This window comes from Erpetoichthys calabaricus, chromosome 4 (assembly GCF_900747795.2).
Source record: "Erpetoichthys calabaricus chromosome 4, fErpCal1.3, whole genome shotgun sequence".
In the NCBI taxonomy this organism is placed as follows: domain Eukaryota; kingdom Metazoa; phylum Chordata; class Cladistia; order Polypteriformes; family Polypteridae; genus Erpetoichthys; species Erpetoichthys calabaricus.
The window spans coordinates 273,579,192-273,595,178 of NC_041397.2; the positions used below are offsets into that span (position 1 = coordinate 273,579,192).

A 15,987-nucleotide genomic window follows, 5' to 3' on the forward strand; every position below is an offset into this window, starting at 1 on the left:
AATGAATGCTGTCAACTTGCGTTTTGGCTTTCCTATTGACAATTGTCATCATCTCACATTTTATGTTAGTAGGAATTTATATCATAATTATTTTGTTGAATTTAAGCATATGTTGTTTATATATGTAAATGTTACAAGGTTTAGTACTGAGTTACTATTATACTATAGTTAAAAATAATTGTGAGCACCCTGAGCCTGTTCACAGTGAAGAAAGCTACACAAGCATACTGTACATTAAACTGAAATTATGGTATATAGAAGTACAAAAAAGAAAGTCAGGAGCTTCTCATTTATGTAAGGAAAATAAGATACTTTTACAGTTAAAGCAAAGGTTCAGGAATTTTGTAACACATTCAACTGGGAAAGCCATCCTCACTGGGAGAAGGAAACCTTACAATTAATAATATTAGACAATAAAATCAAGAACTTACTCTTTTTTATTGAGGCTAAAAAACTAAGCTGTGAAAAACAAAACAATTCAACATATTTAGTTACTTAATTTCTCAAGTAACCAAACATCAATTAATTCAAAAGGAGTTTAAATCTAATCAAAGATATTTATAATTGGTGGTACAGTAGTAAGCCCTCCTTGTCTGCTTGGCATCCTTAGTTTAAATTCGGGTTTTTGTCTGTGTGGAGTCTAAACGTATCCCCATGTTTGCGTGGATGTTTGTATACTTTAATTTTCTTTCCCAAACCCCAAGAACATGTATCTGAGGTGCAGTTAAGGTCCCAAATTGGATCTGTGGTTATGTTAATACTTATTAGGTAAGCCACAGTACCCCTGAAATGAATTATGTAGATGTGAAACATTATGAGATTGATACTACATAGTATCCGCCAGATTCAATATGCTCATTTAACATAAGTAAAGTACAGTATACTTTAACTAAAGTTGCAATTTCTTATCAGACAAATGTCTGCTGGGAGTGTGAAAGACATGCACACAAGTAGACAGCCCGAGCTCTCTAACACAGAGGCCGCATTTCCAGGTCAGCATCAGCCCTGCAGGTACAAAAGTCTAGCACCTCAGCAATGCCAAAGATACTACAAGACATCAGCAGTAAGAGACACAGGACTATGTTATGTTTTGGTGAATACTGTATAAACATGACCTATTTCAGTATTATACATTTTGAATATATATAATGCATAGTGAAAACATATTCAACACAGATATTATTGTCCCTTTACTCTCACTGATATACCAAATAATTAAAGTCTTGTCTGTTTATTATCTTTAAAATGATCCTATACAGTCACTTGTATTAAAATTGAAATGTTAGCAAATAATTTCTCTCAAAACCAGCCTTTCACATGACTAACTAAGAGGCAGGGAATGATGGTGTGGTCTGTACAGGTGTGCAGAAGTGGCTTCAGCATAGCAAACCAACCTTCTGAATTAGGTGAGTTAAAGAGTGGTAATGGGGCTGCTGCTCTTTTAAATGACTTAGAAAAAAATGTAAGAAACAAGTTTGTTACATTTGAAGATGACATTAAATTTTAAAAAACTATAAACCAACCTAGACAAAATTCATACTTGGGTAAGTGTATGACAAATGAAAGAAAATTCTTTACACAAAAGAAGGAAATTTCAACCTATCCATCTTCTAAACAGCTTATCCAGCTCAGTGTCATATTAAGCTCATGACCACTGGGAGAAAGGGGGAGCATGCCATACCCACTTGCTCATTTGGAACAATTTAATTTTTAGAGTTAGCTTGACAAACAGTCCTACTGGATGCAGAATACAAGTCAGAGTACCTGGAAAATAAGCTACTAGACCAGGGCAAGGTATAAGACATGTAGACATACTGATCCCAGCCTAGAAAACGTCAATATTACATCAGGGTGAATGTGGCATGTTTCCTTATGGTGTAAAATGACATTATTTTGATGTTCAGGCATAAGTTTTGATTGAACATAGTAGGTTTGGAAAAAACAGAGATGGTGCAAGGTCCAGCTTTCATAGAGTAGCAATAATAATATGGTATTGATAATAACATCTTTATGTTCTATTACATGTCTAACTCTGAGGTAATGCAGTTATTTCAGATAAGGAAGACAGAAGTTTGGAAGTAAGAAAGTCAGGACTCCTAAAATAAGGAAGACAGAAGTTTCAAGGCAAGGAAGTTATACTCACCGATCAGAGAGTGGTGTCATGTTCCATGTTGATTAGCACATGCAAGAACTTCACTATACTTTGCACATGTGGCAAAACTGACTGTATAAACCTACAATTTAACCTCCTTTCATAATGCAGTGCAACTAACATAAATGCTGAGCAATAATAGTTTAACAACAGGCATAACATTATTGAAACTGCAATGCTTAAATTGAATTTATCAGCATCCGCGTTGTCTATGATAGAAGAATCGTGGAACATGTCTCATGTTTTAAAGTACAAAGGATTAGCCATAGTATACTCCCTGCCTTTTTACTTTTCCCCATGTTCCATAGCAGTCTATATATCTGTCACATAGTATGAATATGGGTCGTAGAATCAAGGTACAATAACTGGATGTACAGTATCATTGTAAAAACATCATTTCAAATATTTTCTGAACCCAAATTTTCTATTACAAATTTGTGGGAGGCTAAAGCATATCATAGCAACATTCAAGAGCTCAGATGGAATCAACCATGGATGCAATGTTAGCTCATCATAGGACTCACTTTCACACTCACTCTAGATCAATTTTTAATATTCAGCCTAATCAATCTAACCTTTATGGCTTTGAAATGTGGGAGTAAACTGGAGCCTGGAGGAACACATGGATACAGAGAGAAAGGGATAAACTCCACTTACAGAAGCAGAGCTAGGATAAAATTCCAGTGGCTGGGAGTTTTGAAGTGACATCATTAGTCAATGTTTTAATGCATCTTCACTCTTATACAGTATAGCTGACCAGGTATACTCAAGTATCAAGATTTTGATGGTAGTTGTAAATGTAAGCTTCATAAATTGCACAGAATTTATAGTGTATGCATGCTTCAAAAATTAAAGCATTTCTTTTAATATTTTATTAATTCCACTCTGCTTTAAAACCAAATTGTGAAATTGTGAAATATGCTTCTCAATGAATGATCAGTTCTTACTTTTAGAACCTGTATTTCACCTCTTCCTCTGTCTTAAGGCTTAATAACATTGTACGGTCACTTTCTTCCATGTGTTCTACCAAGGATATTTGTATCAAAGGAAAAACAAAAATTCTAAAAATTGGTCTGTATTTTAGTTTATTTTCAAGGTGTATCAGATTCATTTTTAAATTCACATTTTGCTCAGAGACATAAGAAAGAAATGTCAGAGCATTACGTAATGGCTGAAAGCTAAGAACAGAACATTACCATCTGACACAGCAGCAAGTAAATGGACTGGGGAAGATCAATACACTTTACTCAGTGGAACTCGTGTGAATACAAAAACAACATTTAAATGTCAAGTAAAAAGCATCAGAATTAGGAAATGGGTTATGAACCCAGTGTTATAGAACTGTGCCATGAAGTAAAATGAATTCACAATCCTACGATTCAATCATTACGTACAACTACTTCTAAAGCTGTCACTCCTACCATCCATAAGGAGTCTTATTTATATTATTATTCTACCCCTAAACTCATTTTGGGTCATTTGTATTTTTACAGAGTACTGTGGCTTGTTTAATTAAAAGGAAAAAAAGGGCAAATTCTCTTAAGTAGCGTTATGAGTTTACCTCAATGTCTATTTACCAACTGTTGCAAGCGCAAAGTACAGACTAATCAGTCATGTACAGTACTGCCTAAACAGTTGCAGAATCCCTATCTTGAATTCTTTTCACATGTCTTTTCCCTTTTGGTTTTATATTATGAGTTCCTCCCAACTCCCCCCCTCCTCATCCAGCCTTCTCCTTACAATTACTTCCAGGATTAGGGCTATCTTTTAGATCTACAGGAGCACTATATAGAAACTCTTTCCTGTTACCCGCTGCAGTCCCTGTAACCCTGGGCTCATATCTTCATCAAAGGCCAGGCACCTGTTTTTCATCCTTAACAGCTGGCAGGACAGCCCCAATAACGTCTTCCTTGGGTGTTCTGAACACACCTGTTTGGGAGGGTGTATCTCTAAAGGTTCCCCACTTGTCTCTAATTGGGCCTTGTACCCCCAAACACTGTTGTAAAGCATCCTCACCATATAATAAGGGTCCCTGCTAACTGACCCCCAACATACCAAAACATAGCATGCCCTCCTGAGACATTTCACAAATCAGGGCTGTTGCAAGGGCCCTCCAGTCACTATTCTGTCATCTCCCACTCTCTCTCTCACCACATTGCAAGTTTACATATATCTCTTTGGTTTGACCATGTCCCTCAGGCATGTACTATAATTTTATAAACTACTTACTTTATTGTATATCAGAATATCTCATATTATATAAATAGTATAATCCCGAGAGTACTCTTTCACAGAGTAGTACTGACAAAAGTCTACAATGTTATGAAGCTATGCCTGCTACTGTTCTTGTTTCATACTGATTAGTATTTCATTTTCATAACACCAGATCCCATGCAGGTATCAAAAGAATTAAAAGAGAAGTATATGCTGAAGCCTGTCGGGATAAATATTTGTCTCACATATTTTGGGGGACTTGTTTGAATCTTCATAAACCAAAAATACAACAAGGTTAACAGTTGGCTACGAAATATAGGCCAATGGAACAGACTACAAAAACAGAAGTCAATCAGCCAACAAACAGAAATTATTATCAGTTTTTTTCATTCATTTCATCAGTATTTTAGCATTTGAACAATTTGTGTTCATTCTATGGACTTTCTTTCTTTATTATGGTGCATACATTACACTCTTGATACTGTATATAAATATGTAAGTTTAGCCCATGAGAATTCATATTTCATCTATATAGGCCTAACGCTGAAGTCACAAGCAACTAATAAACATTTTGCATATTAAATATTACTGATTTGTCTTGCAACCGTAAGGAAAAAACAATTGGATATATTTGTATTCGCTATTTAAGATTATGCATATTTTGTAAAAAATCTCTCATTGCAAGTAACTACTTCGGCAAATAAAACTCTATCACAAATAACTTTCCAGTGTAGTGTGCATTTACAATAAGTTTCACCTGGTCAGAAGTTTCCTGCTCTGTCCTCTTACTGAAAAACCTTCCAGGGGCTCTCTGCATGGTGTCAGCATGATTAAATAAAGAAAGACTGATTTAGTTTATGGACTTTTTGTGCAAATTGATTTTAAAAACAGTTGACTGCATGGGGCCAGGGTTACTAATGCTTTTCCCTGTAAAAAGGCAAAAAATATATACATTACTACATACCACATACTGGTAACACAAGATTTCTAATGAATTCTGAAGGAAATCTTTTTTTTTTCCTTTTTTCAGCAGATCAGTTACTGTTTCATTAGTGTTAATACATAATGTTCTGAAACATTTGGCAATGAAAGAAAAGCTTAGTACATATGGCCCATTAGAATAATTGAAGCCATGTAGCCTTGCTAAAAATAATTTACTAAATAAATTTTCATTTCCGAATACCCTTCTAATCCAATATACATTTCATGGTCTCTTAAAGTTTTAATGGATTTAAACTTACTCTAAACAGTCTTCTGCTAAAAATATAGAATATGAGACCTGATACTTTGTGGGGAAAACGGTTCACTGTTTCTTGCAAGTTTCTTATTGCTTTAGTTAAACTATCCATTTTAAAGGAAGCACCTCTATCTACCATCAGATGAATGTTTTCAGTAATGACGTTTTTCTTGTGTATTTATTTTAATTTTTCTCTCTTCCAGTCATCCTGTGATCATAACATGAACAACAGAGATTATACCCCATAGTAATGCTACTTTACTTCTCCAAAATTATTGGGACAAGAAAATTGTATGTATTTATGACAAAAGGAGCAAAGAACCTGCCACAAATGAGTTGCCATAATCTTATTTTGGACATTCTCATTTCCACTGATTTCTACGGTAATCTTTCCTCTTGAGATGTAAGGATTAATTTTTCAGGCTGTCGTTTTTGCTTTGCTTTATAAAACTTTGTCTTAACTGTCTTATCCTAACATCATCAGGAGGCAATGGTGTTAACATCCTGCTGTGCCATTTTTTAATCTTTAAGGGGGTGCTCTATGATGAATGAAATATGCAATTAAAATAAAAAATAAAAAATTGAAAATGACATTCTAGAAGTGACGAAAAACTGTAATGAGAAAACCTATTGACACATGTGTACAATAATTTGTATAAAGATGACAGGTTCACTAAATGTACACTTATTGATCTTCACTGAGCATTCTCACACCTTGTGCACTCTCTTTCCGAGGCCTAATTATCTTTCATTAGCTTCATGGCTTCCTGTTGGGAATGAGTCGGGCCAAGTTCTAAAAAAGATGGTCCTTTGTCTGTTGTGTGAATTACAACACAGTCTGTTTAAGAAAACTGAGTTATTATCACATCATTCACAAACCAGCATTGTGTACTTTCCATTTAATTGTCACAAGGAACAAGAAACAAGTGTCCCTTAGAGTGCTGATAAAGCCTGAACGAAGCTTTTATGAGACATAAAAGGACCAGAGCCTTCGCTTCCAGTAGAAGCACTGCTGAAACAAATGCCAATACGATTATTGTTGAGAGTGCTGTCTGCATTCTACCCAGCATTCATAGGTTGAGCACTGTTGTCCAAACATTAAAAAAATGTTTTCCAGGCTTGTCCCAAACTGAGTAACAATGTAACCACCTACTTGTACTTAATTAACACCAATTCATGAAACAGCTTTTTAATCTGGAATCTCATTATTAAACTGTTTGACCCCGAAATTTCAAAAGAGTAACTTATATATATCTACGCACACAACCAATTCAAAGACACGAAGAGAGGGTGCCTAACCCAACAGCAAAGTGGGAGCCAACCTGAAATGGGGAGCTGGTCCATCGTAGGGCACATTCATTTAAACCAGACTAATTGGGGGACCGGTCTAAAATGCATAACTGTTAGATGGAGGATGTGGCACCAGGAGATTGTGCTAGCAGCACACAAATAATGCCTGGGAAAAATCCAGGACTCCGGAAATTTGAGGCACCCCTGTGTCACTGTGCCACACACCAATATTTTATATAAATATTTTTTCACACAAATAAGCACCTTTATGGCTCTTTTAAGATTAGCGATATTAACATGGGAAGAGAGGGGGGCTGTCACTATATTATCTTTCACTCTGCAGTTCTGGAGGACCAAAGTCAGAGAAGGCCAGCCCACGCCTTGCAATCCTCCCTGGCCCCACTCCATTCAAGCTGAGGGATATATAAAGTGCCACCCGACAGAAATTGGGATCTTTTGTTTTTTACCAGTTTTGAAGCAAGCCAGAGATAAAGAGTGTCGCAAAGACTCACTTCATAATCAGGGCTATCCATCTGTTAACGGCCGTGGCGGAGTAGTTTTGTTTGTATCATTTATTAATATTATTTAAAGTAGAGCACCAGGTTGGTCCCCAACCTTTAAACCTACATTCGTCCTTTGTTCCACAACATAAACTATACTTTAGTCTGTAAGGGGCCTATATTATATTATATACACTTTACTTGTATTGTCATAGTTCATAAGAAATATATATCTATGTATATCTAAACCTTAATTTGTTATTAACACCTTAAAATGTACTGAAGTAAGGACAACACAAATACGCAATTCATATAATATATGAAATATATTAGCTATACTACTAGGAAAACATAAAATACTACCCATGAAAATGAACAAAAATGTACATCTTAAAAAGATTTTTGTGAAAAGGAAAACCTCTATGTCTTCAGTGTCTCCTTGATTTTATGAGTACAGGTCACTATAAGCTTTTTTGTTATTAAAGAATCCTAAAAATCTATCCACCCAAAGCAGTACAATTTAGACAAAGGTTACCCAAACCAATTCCACAACATCCCAACAGCTAACTTCTCTGAAGGTGATCGAGGTGTGAGTCTACGGTAACTGACACAATCAACCCAACCTACCTCAACTCCTGTGAATCTGGTGCAACTCACAGACTCTACCAAATGCGATTAGCAAACAAATGAACGGAATTTAAAGCATTCACCAACTGTACTAACGACGATCAGGATTTGCTTGCAGGACATTAAATTCTATTCTTTTTAATCAAAATCTTACAGTTAAGGATACATGACAAATAAATCTTGACTCATCCCAGTTTCTTCAGGTCACTCTAGTAGCTAAAAGAGCAGCTGTTTTTCAAAACGTCTGTAGCTAAATTAAATACTTGAATTTGAAATGGAGACTAATAAATAAATATTAATGGAGAAAGCATAACTTTCAGAAAAGTCCACTCTATCACCATATTTTTTATATGTATTTAATTAATAAATAACATATGTTATTTATGTCATATAATAATAAATAAAAAACACAGTTTAAACACCATTACCGTTTTATTAGCAACAGCTTGATTAGTTTTCCAATGAAAAATGTGTTATAAAGTTTTGTTCATGTTATGTGAATATCTAAACTGACAAAAGAATTAAAGGCTAAATTTGGAATTTTTTTCATTTTTATTAATAGCAGGGTTTACTCTGTATTTTTATGTCTTTTGGGTTTACTTGGCATATGCTATGTGACATATGTAAAATTTACCAAATTGTCATTTAGAGTTAGGAAAACCCCTACTGTAGCCTGATCAAACTGTGTACCTGCACCTGCTATGATAAGTCAGTGAGGGGATATAAATCAGCATTAGGGAGAGAAATTAGTCTTAAAAACTAAAGAAGAAACACAAAACATCACTCACTCACTGTTATGCCCCAAGGATGTGCATTATTATTATAATTATTATTATTATTATTTTTTTTTTTCTGTATCATACAAATAAGCATTTCAGTTATGTAGCGCTCCTTATCATGAAAAAAAGGAATTAATGCCATAATTGGTGGCCTGTGCTACAGGAATTTTAAAATGTTTTATTTTACTTAAGTAAATGTAATGTTTTCCAAATGATTATTGTAAATTACACTGCTTTACTATTTATACAGGGTTAAACTCAATTTACAACTAAAAGTATGTCCCTATCCCTTGTGATTTCTACGTTGCTCTGACTTTCACTGGGCACACTACTGTTTTTCATGCACAGTTAAATCTACTGTAGTTGCCAGTGTCAGGCAGTTTTGTATATTGTTTAAAAAAATTAGTGAACTAATGAAGAGATCAGTTCATCTTCGTCATTAGGACCCACATTTTAAGTACTTTATTTTACATGTTCATGTCTTTAATTATTTTTAAGTGTGAGATTTTTTTTTCAGGCTTTAAACAGTTAACCCTTACTTTGCTTTTGTCTCTATTAGTTTTATAAATTTACAGTTATATAAAATGTTTTTGCTAAGTAATTAATTACATGTAGTAAGTATGAGCAATATAACCTTTTAGAGAATGCTATGAAAATAAACAAGGCATTTACACAACTGTGCACTATATGCTCTCATTAATAAATATGAGAAATGTGTAAAATTTATCCTTATACCATTATAAAAATTGTTAAAGTTGAAACTCATATAGAGAAAAATATAGTCTTTGGAGAGTTTTGGCCGATGTTACAGATGTACAATCACAATTTACCTGTATGTCTCCAACTAGCTTCTTGCTTTAGGGCAAAAAACATATGTGTATGTGTGAGTACATAGTATATAGCATATGGAAAAGATAAAGGTTATTCCCACACTGCAAAAAGTACAGAAGGTTGGAGTATGTGCACATACTGTTTAAATACGTCTGATTAAAGCTATAGTCAAAATGTGTTTCTAACCTTTTTTTCTATTTTCTTTTTAGCATGGGATTAACCTTATGTATGAGCATCTTCTTCTTTTCTCTATTGATAATTATTGAGCATACCTTCCAAATTATTATTCACATTAAATGCGCTCTTAAAGGTTCCTATACTGTAGAAAATGAATAAAAATGCAGTGCTACAGATATTGTTGTTGCTAGAAATTCATATGATGGAGTAAAAAGTTTAAAGAATTAGACTTAAGCAGGGAATTTCTGAGTTTTTAACTGTAGAGCCCAGATAACATATTTCTACTCAAGACTGCAATATATTAATAAATAAAAGTTATAAATGCAAGACTATCTGAAATTAAGTTGCCAATAACTTAAGAAAAAATAAGTTTGAGCTCCTTACCTTTAATTTTTCATAGCGGTCACTCAACGCAGCCACTTGATGGTCCCTGTGACGCCCTACCAGTTTGCACAAGGCACAGATTAACTGTTCATCAGTTACACAGTACATGTTAACTTTCTCATCCTCGTGTTCCAGGCACAGTAGCCCACGAAGGTGTGAGTCTGGTATGGGTTCAATAAGCCTGTGACCTGTAAATGGCTTTTTGTTAGGGTGAGTGGCTTTAAGACAGTCCTCACAGTAGGAGACCTCACAGGTGACACAGGTCTTCACAGCATCTTGTGCTGGATCCTGATCACAAAACTGGCATAGCACTTTTTCACTTGACATGGTCATGGCGTTTCCGTCGTATCCCCGCTCACGGCGGGTCTCACTGGGGGAGTTAGGCCCACTCACTGAAGCTTTTTGAAAGCGATCGATAATGTTCTGAAGAGTGACGTTGCGTTTTAGTCCCTCTAGGCCTCGCTGGTTGAGGGTGATGACATAACGACAAGTTGGGCACTGGAAAGCACTGATCGATTCCACAGGCTCGTTGGATGTGCAGTGGGAGACAAGGATGCGGTGTGCGCAACTGAAACAGAGACTGTGAGCGCAAGGCAACAGCAGTGGATCTTCGAAGAGCTCCAGACAGATAGGGCAGGTCAGCTCCGACTCCAGTGTTTCCATCTTCAGGCAAAACAAAGCGGTGTCGTCAGCGAAATCCAGGGAAGCTGATCAGCTATCTGGAAAGATGAAATAAAATTTCATTAGACTAGAAAGGGGGTGGGTAGGAGGCAACCATGGAGCAATGTCAACTTTTCTAAACCAGACATAATATGTGAACTTGTCAGATTTTAACACCTACACCAAATGAGAGATTAAAGTAATACAGGCGGCATAATTGCCTAGTCACTTGACAACTGACAGTTTATGCAAAGTAAGGTTTTAAAAATGAGAACATAAATTGACAGGGCATGTACATTTTCATTTGATTAAAAAATGATATGACTTTCAAGATGAAACAAACACATTGGATTAAACTGATTCATCAAAGTTTTCAAAATGTATCGTTAAGCCAGGCTTCCTTTTAAAAATGTAAACAGCTGTATTTTAACATCAGCCAATTAGAGTCACCAAGCAACAAACATAAGATTACATTTATCCATAGAGCACATTATAAAAATAAAGCGTTTTTAATGAGTAATAGTTTATTGAGAGAATTTGGGATTAAATGATCCTCTCTTTGGTTTTGAGTGAGGAGAGTTGTTTTTTTCTTAATTACTTTAAATTATTTCCAGTATTGGATACTCATAACCAAAGTACCCAAATTGTGGTTGTAATGAAGTAAAAAAGACACAAGAAAGTAATTTTTTGCCTTAATTTTCTTTCTCTTTAACTCTTGAAATGTTTCCTAGCAATGAAAGAAATCAGCCTGCATGATTCTTCCTGCCTGTTCACATGTTAGTCACCGGCTTGTATCTCAGGAAGACAGATCAGTGAAGCGAAAGAGAAAACCAAGCTTTCTACTCGGCTCTATACAGTAACTCTTCTGCACTGTAACACTGCTTTTGTTATCCGCTTCTGCAGATGGTTTCAGACAGTCCAGCTGCACTCCTGCTTTACTGTAATGGCCACATTGAACTGTGTGAACTCTTGAAAATGCACATATTTGGGCTCATTAGGGATAAAGAAAAGAAATGCCTCAGTGTTAGAAGAGTTTGGAAGTCTTTCTTGTCTTTGTTATTTATCAAGTACTGACCGTCTCCTTCTGTTATAGTTTGTCTTTACAGTCTTTCTAAAAAGAGGTAAGGATAAATTAGCTTTCAATCCTATCGGGTAGTGTTAGTTTTATATTCTACAGTATACATTTACATTACTGTAAAGTATATGCAAATATGCAATACATATGTAAAGTATTTTAGTTAAGTAGCAATGCCATGTCACCATTTCTATTGCTTTTACTAGAAATAAAATGGCAAATCAAGATAGTCATCATTAGGGTATAAAGTCTAGAAGTTATATAAACACAGTATATCAGAACATAATATGACATCCATGTATTTTCTTAACCCAGATTCAATATACAAATACTTCTTATTCTGATGATAGATAGATAGATAGATAGATAGATAGATAGATAGATAGATAGATAGATAGATAGATAGATAGATAGATAGATAGATAGATAGATAGATAGATAGATAGATAGATAGATTTAAATACAAGCTTAACTTTATAAAGATTAATTTTTTACATCAACATGCAGCGCTTAGTGCACATGAAATAAATACAATAAGGGCATTTACACTTGTGTTAGTATGTATTCCTTTGATAAGGTGCAACAACAAATGGAAAAATTGATTTTACATGCAGCAGTCTGTGTTTTTTGATAACAATATATGAACCATATCATTATACACAATATATATAGTATTGTTTAAGATGTCAACCATCATGTATTGTCACTTCCCTCCTTGGAGGCATAGAACCGTGGAGAACTAACTGGCATTACCACAGGCTCAAACCCAGCAACCTGCTCTTTAGATTAGCTTCTAATCAATTTAACATGATGAACTATTCTCCTTGTAAGATAATAATGGTGATTGACAGAAGCCTTTCAAACGAGTCTGATCTCTCCCCTTAGTAAATGATGCAGGATTAGTAGCAGTCATAGCTCTACCTTATAACTTATCCTAAGGTCATAAGGTTACTCTACAGCCTCATTTAGATGCCACTGCATGAGCAACCCTGAGAGGTGTTCTTATATTCAAGTTCAAAGTTATTGTCATATCTCCAGTGGACTGTGAGATTCATGCATGACTGACCAACATACAAAACCTCACTACTTCCCAGCTAGCATTATTAGTCAAATGTGGACCTTATTTTTAAAATTCTGAAACCTGGATTAAAAAGAAAAAAAATAAACTACTGTTATATATAGTAATGGGATAAGTGTCACAGCTCTAAAGAATGCCTTTAATCAATAATATGTATAATACTAGGTACAGTGGAACCTCAGGTCACGACCATAATTCATTCCAAAACTCTGGTCGCAACCCGATTTGGTCGTGACCCAAAGTAATTTCCCCTATAGGATTGTATGTAAATACAATTAATCCGTTCTGGACCATACAAGCTGTATGTAAAAATATATACGCTCGCTCGCGCTCTCTCTCTCACTCACTCGCTCACATTCTCACACTCTCTCTCTCGCTCACTCCCTGCACAAGGAATGCACAGTGAAAGACTGAACACGTGCGGAAATCAATGGCACGTATGAACTGGAAGGGAATCTGGCCTGTACGTCACCCGAGTGTGTGGTCGTGAACAGATGCAAAAGTTTGGCAAACTTTTTTGTCGTAACCCGATTTGTACGTGGTCTGAGATGTTCGCGACCCGAGGTTCCACTGTATTACTTCACAGTACAATTTCAATTGTGGTACAATATTATACAGTACTAGGGGGCTTTGCCCCCTGCTCGCTTCGCTCGCCAACCCCCGTGTTTGGTTTTCCGAATACACACTTTTAAGATTTTTTTTCTTTGAATTGTTGCTGTTTCATTAGTTTCACTTTTATTTCAGAACTTCTGTAAAAACAATATTTGTAATCTTGCGAGTCCCAATATGCTGAATCTTTTTAATGAGTTCAGGATAGGTTTCTCTGTTTGGAATTTCAGCAGAGACAAAACAATCTACATCATCAGTAGTTAATATTTTTTTTTTACAAAGTAAAAAAGTAAGTAGAGTTCTGCATTGGACTCCTGTTTGTAAAGTCGTGCTATTTTCCTCTCACAGTTCCAAAAGTACATGGGGTTACCAAGGTGATACCCCAGCTTTTGTCTAGGTTTTTGTACAAGGGCTAGACAGAACGTTTTTGACTCCTGGGGTAAATGTAGCTTTTTAAATAAGCAGACAGATAAATATATATACATGAACAAAGTAACCAATAAATGCATGTGCGGTAAACTCCGTTTTTGAAATTCTCAAGATTCTTTATTTGTCACATGCATAGTTATACAGGACAACACGCAGTGAAATGCATCCTGATCTGCTTATCAAAAACTGTGCAAAGTTAGAAGAATATCAGTTAAATTAACAAAAAGTCATAGATTGAAATATAACAGTATAGTAGAGCATAATAAATAAGTAAAATTATGTGAATAAGGTAGAATTAAGTGTTAAGGTGCAATAGTGTAGTAATTATTGTGCAAAACCAAAGTTAGACTGGTGCATAGTTAAATGAGGCAGTTTGTTTGTTTGCGCTACTGCGATCTTTACTTTCTTTTTTTATATATTCTAATTTTCCTACTTTCAAATCCTTTAACTTTCTCCACATGTGTATAGCGCCGTTTTTTTTTTTTTTTGAGCCTTTCTAATTTCACTGGTTTCATAGTCTAACCTGCTCTGCATGTGTTTAGCGTCAACGTTTGTAAACGTCATTATGAAGTTCCACTTTGTCATTTTACTTATTGTCTTTTCATTCTGAGCCGGATTGGACGTCCTTTTTTTCAATTCCACTTGTTCCGGGCTGATAATTACTTTCCTTATTTTCTGAATTTGCACCTCGATTATTCTTTTTTGCTCTTTTTTCTTTCCAACGCGTTTGAGTCATTTTTCTCCGCGCCCGATTGGACGTGCTTTTTTTCCATTCCACTTGTTCCGGGCTGATCATCACGTTCCTTATTTTCTAAATTTGCACCTAGATTATTGTTTTTCTTTTTAGCATTTTTTTCTCTCCATCGCTTTTGGGTCTCTTTTCTCCATGCTTTTCTTTCTTCTTCGTTTAATCGTCAATGTTTCATTTCTACACTATTCATTTCATTTCTACCTTATTCATTTCTACCGTATTGAACTTATACACTTTATATGCACTGAGAGCCCTGGAGCTGTGTGTGCTGCATGACTGCCTTTACACTACTGATTTATTTTTTTTGATATTGCTTGTAAGTAGGGTGTGTCTTGCAAGACTCTCGTTCTATATTCCCGTGAGACGCACCATGGCAGGTCCCTTTCGTCTCGCGGGTCTTTAAATTATCTTCCGAGAAGATCACGTATCGTAGACTATCAGGACAGGGGACAGGATTTCTTTTTATAATAGAGAGATATATATATACAATATTATATAAAAAGCTTTAAAATTCTTAAGATTAACTCCTACTACTATCCTAGTAAATATTTTGAATCAAAATACTAGTGCACTTACTACACTTTAAATAATAAAAACATCTTTATAGTGTACCATGCAGTAACTGCATAATTATAAAATTCATGGCATTGTCTGATTGATAAACTACCATGCAAAAAACACTCAGAATTCTAAAAACCAGTGTAGGATACTATAAGAACAATAATTAACAAGTACAAAATTCCCAATTAATTCTACAAGCTACCTTATGAGCAACCTCTGACCTTCTACTGTCACTAAACCATGAGAAGAGCCATCCTATCTATCTGAAGGTGCTTTCAACAGGTTAGCTAAAAGCTCTACCAGGGGTGTGCTTCTTTTACTTCATCCACATGTTAATGTAAATTAACAGATTTACATCACTACCCATAAATGATTTCAATTTCCTTCACTGGTTTTAAAAAAGTAGAGAGTCCTAGTGCAGAAAAGACAGGCATACAGAGAAATGTTATTTTAATGTTTTGCCAGTCTCTCGATCCTTGTTTGGTATTGTTTTCTGCTATTTGTTTTATATATTACACTACTGTCATTAGATTTGGGAAAACATGCAAGCAATAATATCATTTTGCTACGTGCACATGACAAAAAACCTGAAGTTCAAAAGGTGCTTTAACAGATTATATTGTTTTACAGTTC

General features: G+C 35.2%; 1 protein-coding gene across 7 annotated transcripts in view; it reads right to left on the reverse strand.

Moving 5' to 3' along the window:
* mid1 (midline 1) overlaps positions 1–15,987 on the reverse strand; it is a 652,072-nt gene that overhangs the window by 203,044 nt on the left and 433,041 nt on the right. For 6 of the 7 annotated variants that reach the window (XM_051926812.1, XM_051926811.1, XM_051926813.1 and 3 more), the window contains exons 2-3: positions 10,192–10,910; positions 5,124–5,177 (exon numbers count right to left, since the gene is read on the reverse strand). In XM_051926812.1, the coding sequence (XP_051782772.1) occupies positions 5,124–5,177; positions 10,192–10,854 (717 nt within the window). In that variant the 5' untranslated portion in view covers positions 10,855–10,910. The remainder of the gene's footprint in view (positions 1–5,123; positions 5,178–10,191; positions 10,911–15,987) is intronic. The other variant, XM_028800812.2, reaches the window with a different exon arrangement.